Genomic DNA, 11,253 nt, shown 5'->3' with positions numbered 1-11,253 from the left:
GCGGGAGCGAATGGTTAAAAGAACGACTTTAAAGGAGGAATTGGAGTAACTGGCTTAGTCGAGCCAAACGTAGCTCCAAACCACCGTAAGCGATGGGGCCATCCATACCTGCAGTTCACACCAGGCGACCTCCACCGTGGTTTCAGTGTCCAGACCTTTGTAGACGGTCTTAAAGGAGCCTCTGCCAATTTCGATGTCGAACTTGAGAAAGCGGCCGTCGTTGGACATTCCCACGGCCTTGGTCTCCAGCTCTTCGATATCATCCTGCTGCTGGCTGCGTTCCTCCTGTGGTTCCTTGGCGCTGCCGCCGCCGCTGCCGCTCCTGGCCGCCGAAGGCTCCTCTTTGCTCCCCACATGGTTGGGCTGGGACGCCTGCCGATCTCTGCCGGCACTGCTGGGGGCGGCGGCGGCAGCGGCAGGGCCTGAGCCGACTGGCTCCCCGGGGCCGGCAGCGGCGGGGGGCGGCTGGGCTACCTGCACGGCGGCGGCGGCCGTCAAGGTCTCCTCACGCGGCGGCTCCGGCGGGGCGCTCTGCGGCGCAGCCACCGACACCCCCACCGCGGGCTGGGGCAGAGGCAGAGGGAGGCCGGGCAGCTCCAGCGCCGTGGCGTTGGAGTCGCAGATGACGCTGCGGCGGAAGAAGCGGTGCTCGGTGGTGGTGGTGGTCGCCGCCGCGCCACGGCTGTCCTTGTCCATGGTGTGGCGGCGACGCCGGTACTCCTCCGTGCGGCCGGCCCCAGCGTCGGGCGCCGCGCCGCCCAGTTTCTCCCCCACCGAGGAGTCGGAGCTGGAGCCATTCTTGGGGGAGGGCGCCGGTGGCGAGAGGAACAGGGAGCTCGGAGTGCTGCTCTGCTTCTCTGCGGCGCCACCAGACATGGTCGGTCCGCAGGAGCGAGGCGAGCGGGCTCGAACTTGTGAACGAAGGGAGGGCGAGGGGCCGCGCCCGGCGGACGGCGAGGCGTGCGGGTCCCGCTGCGGGGCTCCCGGCGGGCTCCGGTGCACCCGGACGGCTCCTCACTCAGCACTGACAAGCCGACCCGACGGCGACGCGGGCCCCGGGACCCAGTTGCGGCGGCTGCTGCGGCTCACGAGGCGGGCTCGTCGGCGGGCGGGCGGGGGTTAGCGCCTCACGGTCCGCATCCATCCTGCGGCGAGCGGCGGCCCGGAAGGCGGGAGCGGCAGGGGCGCCGCAGTCATGAGGGGCAGGGCGGGCAGCCGGCACTGGGACGAGGCGGATGCGGCGGCGGCTCCAGGTCCCCGCCGCCGCCGCTGCCCAAGCCGGGCGGGTTAGGCCCCGGGGCGGCGGCGACGCCTAGAACGGACGAGCACCGACTGCCGGGCGGCGGCGGCCCGGGAGCCGAGCAGAGTGGGAGGGGCCGAGAGAGGCGAGGAGGGCCGGCCGGGGATCCGGTCGGTCAGTCGGTCGGTCGGTCGCTTCCTCCCACACGCGCCCCCAGCTCGGGGGACAGTCTCACAGGGCGCCCATCGCCCGGACGGAAAGAGCCGAAGCGACGAAGCCTCGGTGCCTGAGGAGCGGGCCCCCCCTTCCCCGAGGCCTCCCCGCCCGCCCCGGGCCTGGCAAACCCCCGTCTCCTCCCGGGCCGGTGCCGGGGGCTGACTGAGGGAGGGAACGGTGGGGAGGGGAGGGCCGCTCACCGCGGGGCCCGAGCTCCGCTGCTTCTCTGGGCCGAGAGTCGGGGAGACCGAGAGGACTGGGTGAAGGGAGTCAGGGAGTGGAAAGAGTAGTCACCCCCACCAGGCGCCTTCTGTCACCGAAGATGGGGGGTGCAGAGTGGCCGAGGGTGAAGAGCCGCGTCCGCCGGGGAAACTCTCCGCGCTAAATGGCGCCGGGACTCCGAAGCCTCCACACAGCCCTCTCCGACCCCGCCCCCCGCCGCCGGGGCGCCCCACCCCCACCCCGCTCTCGGGGCTCTTGCGCAGGCGTGCTCGTATTGGGGCTCCCTGGGATTTGTAGTCTTCGCCTTTGAAGAATGAAAGGGATTGTGGAGAAGGGAGCCTACGACTTCCGTGATGCTCTGTGGTTGCTTTAGCCTGATGCCTCATGGGAGCTGTAGTTTTCTTTGGAAACCGCCCCTTCTGGGAGGCTGATGGGAGCGTCGCCGTGGGTCGCTAAACCCCATCCTTAAGTCAACCCTAGCTAGGAAGATCTTCATTTAGGGTTTAATTGTGGAAAAGGGGACGAGAGAAAAAAAAAAAGAAGACGGAGGCAGGACCAGAGGAGAGACTCCCGTCATGCTTTGCTGAGGGGAGATAGAGCTAAGAGGTTGCCATGCGATGAAAGATGATCCGTTGTTCATCTTTAATGGAGAGAGCCGCAGTAGTGTTGAGTGATTTTAGCGTGATGGGGGTGGAGAAAAGGAGAGCAGAAAGAACCAGAACCTGGGCTCAGAGAGCCAGAGGGACTGAAGGACTCCTTCCATAGGGTTAAGGAAATTTTGTGAAGATTGGCCAATGGGAAGGAGACACGGACTATTTATTACCTCTTCTCCTCTTCCCTTCCATAACAATTAAGGCCACACTCTCAGCTCCAGCCTCAAGATAGATATTCTGGCTCTCGAAGATGGTTTGCCCTCCTGAAATCAGGATCATAGCGAATCTTTTGTTTTGCCAGAAAAAATTAACGGCGCGGTGAGCGAGGATTCGAGAAAAGAGAAGGTCCACGTATCTGTGCATCTTTTACCACAAACTTGTGAGAGTGGAGTTGAATTTTGCTATATAGTTGGTTAAGTTTAATTTCCATCGTTCATTTGCCCGAGGGCTTAGAGAGAGGCCATCCCCTTTCTCCAGAGGTGCATGAATGCGCGCACGTAGTTTTTACCGTGGCTTTGGACATAGAGGAAATCTAGATCCATGCAGTTCACAGTGATGGAAGGCTTTCCTTGAAAGCATCCTTACACTCTCTGGACCCCTTCGCTCCTCGCAGGACTCAAGATTGTACAGGTGGTGAGCACCAGGGGGCATCAGAGTGGGAAGCCAGGCCAGTTAGAAGGCAGTTAGAGTCTTAAGAGCGGGAAGATCTTAAAGGTACGCTGCTAGTTCATCAGAGCGTCCTCAGGCTCCTGCCTCTGATCAGCGCCCGCTATAGAACAAACTCAGAAGCACACTTCCTAGCCCAGCGCCACAATAAGAGGATGAGTCGTTTGGAAGGAACTTGACCAGAGTTGTTAACCACCAGTTTCCTAGAAAATACCCACAATTTATCAGGATGAACTCCACATAGAGAACATTTGCTATATAATTCATATTAATTCATCTAATGTGTAAAATACACTTTTTCAATTTTTTCTCAAAAAAAATTTTCTCTACACTTTCAGGTTTACAAAAAAGCTGGGTTTAAAAACAAAGGTTGTTAGGTTTCATGAAGCTAATAGATTATGAACACTTTAAAATATAAATTCAGTGAAGAAGAGGTGGGTGGGGATGGGGTACCTGGGTAATGGGAATTAAGGAGGGCATATGATGTGATAAGCACTGAGTGTTATACACAGCTGATGAATTATTGAAAACTACATCTGAAACTAATGATGTACTATATGTTGGCTAATTGAATTTAAGTTAAATAAAAATATATAAATTCAGTGGGGGCAACTGGAATACACACAGTCAAGGCCCTTGATAATCATGCCTTATCAACATGATTTTTTCAACAACAAACTACTAAATTTGTTGTAAATAATTTAATTAACTGTCAAGGTAAAGCCCCCCCCCCCTTGCCCACCTGACAGCTTTTCCTACTTGTCTAACATTAACTTTGTTATAAAAACAAGTACAACTTTACTTTTTTAAAAGATTTTATTTATTTATCCATGAGAGACACAGAGAGAGAGAGACATAGGCAGAGGAGAAGCAGACTCCCCACAGGGAGCCCAATGCAGGACTCGATCCCAGGATCCCGGAATCACGACCTGAGCCAAAGGTAGACGCTCAACCACAGAGCCATCCAGGTGCCCCTGGGCACAATTTTATATTGAATATAACCATATTGTGTACAATGGTTCAATTTAAGTTTGATGTCTACCTCCCACCCTTCACAAAACTAACGTCCATATAATTTAAAGAAAAATTTCAAAATAAGCTCTAAGAATTTTTAGAATCTCAGAAAACATGGGAGAGGAAGGGACATCAAAGAACAACCCATGAGCCATAAAGAAAAATACTTGGCTATTTCAAAATTAACAATTCTGTTCAATAGAACACAAATGATGAGCTGACAGAAAAATTTTGAAACCTGTATAACAAAAGACTAATATTCAAAATATGTAAATAACACCTTAAATCACAAAGGGTAATACAAGGACACCTGATCATGATCCCGGAGTCCTGGGATTGAGTCCCTCCTCATCCAGCTCCCTGTGGGGAGCCTGCTTCTCTCTCTGCCTATGTCTCTGCTTCTCTGTGTGTCTCTCATGAATAAATAAATAAAATATTTAAAAAAACAAAACAAAACAAAAGGATAATACAATCCTATAGAAAAAGGAGACCATTGAAACAGGAGGAAATCCAAATGACAAAAATAAGCTTTAAAAAATGGTGAAATTCAGTAACAAAGGAAGTGCAAATTAAAACAAGATATATGCTTTTCCCTTACAAAATTGGCAAAATTTGTAAGCATTTATAATATCAAGCGTAAACAAGAATGTGGAGAAACATGTGCTATTAGTGATAACATAAATTAGAAAAACCTTTTTTTGCGTGTAATTTGTTAGTACTTAATGAAATGTACAACTTGCAAAGCCTTGGAGCTAGCAGTTTCCCTTCTTGGTAGCTGCTTTCTACAAATACTTGGCATATATGCACCAATAAACATCTATAAGAAGATCCACTGCAGCTTTGCCTGTAACAAGAATTTGAAACAATCTGCATGTACCCTATAATAGTTAAACTATAATATATTTAATTTTGGGAACATCATGCAACAGGAGAAGAGAAGGAGGTAGATATATATGTGGTGGCATAAAAAATAGTTGTTGAGTAGTATGTACTTGATCATATGTTGTATTTTTAAAATTGTGTTTCTATATGTATCTCAATGCACAGAGTAAAAGTATGGTCAGTACATGCCAAAATGAGAAGTGCGAGGTTACTTCTAGGGAGTACTCTGATCTATATTGTATGAATTTCTTAATATATTCTCACTTATTGCAGACAATTTGAAAAATACAATAGAATATGAAAGTACAAATCCTCAGCAACTCTACTAGCCTTTGAGATATCAGCTTTTGCATTTGACAAAATACAGCATTGGACATTACATTGGACAGCATTATATTGGATATAATACAGCATTACATTGGACAAAATCTGTTATTGATAAAAACTCTCAACAGAGTAGGGATAGAGGGAACATACCTCAACATCATAAAGGCCATGTATGAAAGAGCCACAGCTAATATCCTTAATGGGGATGAGAGCAGGAATTGAAACAGGGATGCTACCCTGAACATTGTTAATTTAACATAGTACTGGAAGTCATGGCCTCAGCAATCAGACAACAGAAATAAAAGGCATCCATGCCAGCAAGAAAGAAATCAGACGTTCACTATTTGCAGACACATGATACTCTATGTAGAAAACCTGAAAAACTCCAGCAAAAAAATTCTAAGAACTGATACATGAATTCAGGAACATCACAGGACATAAAATCAATGTATAGGAATCTGTGCTGTTTCCCTACACCAATAATTAAGCAGCAGAAAGAGAAATTAAGGAATCAATCCCATTTACAATTGCACCAAAAACCATAAGATACCTAGGAAGAAACCTAATCAAAGAGGTAAGTGATCTGTACTCTGAAAACTATAGGAAACTTATAAAAGAAATTGACACAAAGAAATGGAAAAACATTCCAGGCTCATGATTTGGAAGAACAGATACTATTAAAATGTCTATTCTACCCAAAATAATCTACACATTTAATATATCCCTATCAAAATACCATCAGCATTTTTCACAGAACTATAACAAACAATCCTAAACCACAAAGACCCCCAAATAGCCAAAGCAATTTGAAAAAGGAAAACAAAGCTGGAGGCTTCAAAATTCTGTACTTCAAGCTATATTACAAAGCTGTAATCACCAAGACAGTATACTACTAGCACAGAAACGGATGCATATACCAATGGAACAGAATAGAAAACCCAGAAATGGATCCATAACCCTATGGTCAACTAATCTTCAACAAAGGAGGAAACTATGCAATGGGGGAAAAAAGCCAGACTCTTCAACAAATGATATTGGGAAAACTGGACAACAACATGCAAAAGAATGAAACTGGGCCTCTTTCTTACACCATACACAAAAACAAACTCAAAATGGATGAAAGACCTAAATGTGAGATGGGAATCCATCAAAATCCTAGAGGAGAACATAGGCAGCAACCTCTTTGACATTGACTGTAGCAACTTCTTACTAGACATGTCTTCGGAGGTAAGGGAAACAAAAGCAAAAATTAACTATTGGGACTTAATCAAAGTAAAAAGCTTCTATACAGAGAAGGAAACAAGAAAACTAAAAGGCAGCCTACAGAATGGGGGAAGATATTTGCAAATGTCATATCTGATAAAGGGTTAATATCCAAAATCTATAAAGAACTTATCAAATTCAACACCCAAAAAACAAATAATCCAGTTGATAGGAAGAAAACATGAATAGATAGCTGTCCAAAGAAGACATCCAGATGACTAATAGGCACATGAAAAGATGCTCAACATCACTTATTATCAGGGAAATACAAACTAAAACCACAATGAGATACCACTTCACATCTGTCAGAATAGCTAAAATTAACAACATAGGAAACAACAGATGTTGGCAAGGATGCAGAGAAAGGGAACCCTCTTACACTGTTGGTGGGAATGCAAACTGGTGCAGCCACTCTGGGAAACAATATGGATGTTCTTCAAAAAGTTAAAAATAGAATACCCTATGATTCAGCAATTGCACTACTAGGTATTACCCAAAAGATACAAAAATGTAGATTTGAAGGGGCACATTCACTCTGATATTTATAAGCATTATCAACTGTAGCCAAACTGTGGAGAGAGAGAGAGCCCAAATGTCCATCAACTGACGAATGAATAAAGACATGAGGGATCCCTGGGTGGCGCAGCGGTTTAGCGCCTGCCTTTGGCCCAGGGGCGATCCTGGAGACCAGGGATCGAATCCCAAGTCGGGCTCCCGGTGCATGGAGCCTGCTTCTCCCTCCGCCTGTGTCTCTGCCTCTCTCTCTCTCTCTGTGACTATCATAAATAAATAAAAATTAAAACGAAAAAGACATGATACACATACACACACACGAATATTATTCAGCCATCAAAAAGAATGACATTTTGCCATTTGCAATGACATGGATGGAACTAGAGGGTATCATACTAAGTGATAAGTCAGTCAGAGGAAAACAAATACCACACGATGTCATTCATTTGTAGAATTTAAGAAACAAAATAGATGAACATAGAGGAAGTGGGAGAAATGAGGGAAGAAGGCAAACCATAGAGATTCTTAACTATAGAAAATCAACAGGGTTGCTGGAGGGGCGGTGGGTGGGGGATGGGCTAAATGGGTGACGGACATTAAGGAGGGCACTTGTGATGAGCACTGGGTGTTATATGGAAGTGATGAATCACTAAATTCTATTCCTAAAACCAATATTACACTAATATGTTAACCAGAATTTAAATAAAAACTTGAAACAAAAAAACTGAATATAAGAAAGAAGGACTAAAAGAATATATACTACATCATTCCATTTTTAAAATTTTCAAAAATTTCTAATAAAATGATGGCATCATTATGAAATGAGATATCATGCAGCTTTTGAAACATTTAAGTATATTGGAAAATGTTCATAATTTAATGAATGGCAGTAATATTTTGAAAAAGAGAGATATCAGCCTTTGATATTTAGGTATCATTCTTTCCAGAATGATAAAAAGATTGATAATTATAAGCATTTACAAGGTTATTAAACATTTTTTAGAAACATCATTTAAAAATTTTTTTTTTGTTATCTATTCATGAGAGACAGAGAGAGGGAGGCAGAGACACAGGCAGAGGAAGAAGCAGGCTCCACACAGGGAGCCTGATGCAGGATTCAATCCCGGGACTCCAGGATCATGCCCCAGGCCGAAGGCAGGTGCCAAACCACTGAGCCACCCTGGGATCCCCTAGAAACATCATTTTTAATGGCTGCATAGGATTCCATCATATGGCATTATCAAATATAAGTTTATTATATCATTTAGAAAGAACATAGGGAAAAATATTTATAAAAATAGGAATCCCTATCATGTTTAGGCCTCATAGGAAGAGACTTATCAGAATCACCTAGGAAGCCATTACAAAATATACCTATTGGAGTGTTTTATCAACACTACTCCACCCAACTCAGGTGTATATTTGATGAGAGAATCCATTGCAAGTAGACCTGCACTATAAGAAGTGTTATTTTTTTAAGTCTTCGGAAAAAGAAAATATTAGTAGAATTAGTAAATTAGGATTTTCTTAAATTTAGGAAAAATAAATATGTTGTGAAATAGAAAAGACATTTTTTAGTTATATCATTTATTTTATTTATTTATTTATTTATTTATTTATTTATTTATGATAGTCACACAGAGAGAGAGAGAGGCAGAGACATAGGCAGAGGGAGAAGCAGGTTCCATGCACCGGGAGCCCGACGTAGGATTCGATCCCGGGTCTCCAGGATCGCGCCCTGGGCCAAACGCAGGCGCCAAACCGCTGCGCCACCCAGGGATCCCCTTTTTTAGTTATATCTTAATAGATGCAGAAAAAGCATGCAACAAGACTCAACAAATATTCATTAAAAAAAAAAAACACAAAAATTTCAACTGACCATAGGTAAAAGGGAACTTTCTCAACATAATTAAGTATATCTATTAGAAAAAAACAAAAAACAAAAAAAACCCACCTAGAGTAACATTATACTTAAAGGTAAAAGAACAAATGCTTTCTAAAATGGCAGACAAGGGGGGAACTGAGGGCTCAGTGGTTGAGTGTCTGCTTTCGGTTCAGGTCGTGATCACAGGATCCTGGGATCGAGTCCCGTATCAGATCTCCCGCAGGGAGCCTGCTTCTCCCTCTGCATATGTCTTTGCATCTCTGTGTCTCTCATGAATAAATAAATAAAATCTTAAAAATAAAAATAAAATGGAAGACAAGGTAAGAATATTCATTCACTCTTGGGGTGCCTGGGTGGTGCAGTTGGTTAAGTGTCCGACTGCCAGTTTCAGCTCAGGTCTGATTTCAGGGTCATGAGATCAAACCCCCCCATCAGGTTCTGTGCTTAGTGGGGTGTCTCCCTGAGTTTCTCTCTCCCTCTTCCTCTGCACCCTCATGCGTGCTCTCTCTCTTATTGAAATAAGTAAATTAAAAAAAGAGTATTCACTCTTGCCATTTCTCATAACATGGTACTGGCTGTCCTACTTGACACAATAAGAGAAGGAAGAAGATGAGTGACATGCAGACTACAAAGAAGGAAGTAAAACTACCTTTAATTCATAGACCTCATGATGATTATATATATAGGATACCCTAAGGAAGCTCAAAAATAAACCCTACTAAAACTAATAAGTGATTTAACAATGACACTAGATACAAAGTTAATATACAAAAAATCTATTGCATTTGCATATATAAGCAATGGACAATTTAAAATTTAAAAATCTATCATTTGACTCTCAGACATGAGCAAGTTGACACCTCACAGAAATAACAGTTTGAACAAATATCTATACATGAAAATACCATCACAAGAACTCAGGATTCCAGGTGGAAATTATGGCACCTGGCTGGAGCAAAGAATAAGAAAGGATGCATTGAGAGGGTAGAAAATACAGTTTCACATGACTCCTGTCATTCCTTCCTCAACACCAAGTAGTCTTGACCCTAAAGAAATGGAGATGTATGAACTATCTGACAAAGAATTGAGAATAATCCTCTAAAAGAAATTCAGTGAACTACAAGAAAACACAAAGAGGGGCATCTGGGTAGCTTAGCTGGTTAAGCATCCATCTCTTGGTTTTGACTCGGGTCATGATCTCATGGGTTGTGAGATCAAGCCCTTCATCGGGCTTCCCACTCAGCATGGAGTCCGCTTGAAGATTCTCTCCCTCTACCCCTCCCCACATTCTCTCTCAAATAAATAAATAAAACTTAAAAAAAAAAAAACCACAGATAGACAACAAAATTAGTGATTTCCTGGATATAAACCAAAAGCACAAGCACCAAAAGCAAAAATGAATGAGACTTAACAACAAACTAAAAAGCTTCTGCAAAGCAAAGAAACAATTAGTAAAATGAAAAGGCAATCTACAAAATGGAGAAAATACTTGGAAACCATATAGCTGATAAGGAGTTACTATGCTACATAATTATATGCTTAAATATGAAATAAGGAACTCCTACAATTCAGTAGCAAAGAAAAAAATTAAAATTAAGAAATGGGCAAAGGATCTGAATAGATATATTTCAAAAGAAGACATCCAAGGGATCCCTGGGTGGCGCAGCAGTTTAGCGCCTGCCTTTGGCCCAGGGCGCGATCCTAGAGACTCGGGATCGAATCCCACGTCGGGTTCCCGGTGCATGGAGCCTGCTTCTCCCTCTGCCTATGCCTCTGCCTCTCTCTCTCTCTCTCTGTGTGTGTGACTATCATAAATAAATAAATAAATAAATAAATAAATAAATAAATAAAGACAGACATCCAAATGGCACACATCCAAAAGGTGCCCAACGTCATTAATTATCAGGGAAATGCAAGTCAATACCTCAATGAGGTAACACCTCACCCATTTAAGAATGGCTATTATCAAAAAAGACAAAAAGATAACATGTTGAGGAGTTGTGGAGAAAAGAGAATCCTTGTACACTCTTGGTGGGAATGTAAATCGGTGCAGCCATTATGAAAACAGTATGGAAATTTCTCAAAAAATTAAAAATAGAACCATATGATCTAGCAATTGCAATTCAGGAAAGGAAATGATATCCAAAGGAAATAAAAAATAAGATCTGGAAGAGACATTTGCACTCCCATGTTTATTGCAGTATTATTCACAACAGCCAAGATATAGAAACGATCTAAGTGACCATTGACAAAACGAGTGGATAAAGAAGATGTAGTATATACAGTGAAATATTATTCAGCCATGAGATAGAAGGAAATCCTGCCATTTGTGACAACATGGATGAAACTTGAAAACAGTATGCTAAGTGAAA

The 11,253-nt window shown here is 43.9% G+C and overlaps 1 protein-coding gene across 24 annotated transcripts in view; it reads right to left on the bottom strand.

Moving 5' to 3' along the window:
- The window catches only part of WNK1 (WNK lysine deficient protein kinase 1), a 150,097-nt gene extending 148,232 nt beyond the window's left edge, over window positions 1-1,865 (bottom strand). For 20 of the 24 annotated variants that reach the window (XM_077871588.1, XM_077871565.1, XM_077871568.1 and 17 more), the window contains exon 1: window positions 109-1,865. In XM_077871588.1, the coding sequence (XP_077727714.1) occupies window positions 109-876 (768 nt within the window). In that variant the 5' untranslated portion in view covers window positions 877-1,865. The remainder of the gene's footprint in view (window positions 1-108) is intronic. The other 4 variants (XM_077871582.1, XM_077871585.1, XM_077871586.1 and 1 more) reach the window with 1 other exon arrangement.
- Window positions 1,866-11,253: the final 9,388 nt, after the last annotated feature.

Source organism: Canis aureus, chromosome 25, assembly GCF_053574225.1.
Source record: "Canis aureus isolate CA01 chromosome 25, VMU_Caureus_v.1.0, whole genome shotgun sequence".
Lineage (NCBI taxonomy): Eukaryota > Metazoa > Chordata > Mammalia > Carnivora > Canidae > Canis > Canis aureus.
This window is presented reverse-complemented; position numbering and strand designations above follow the sequence as displayed.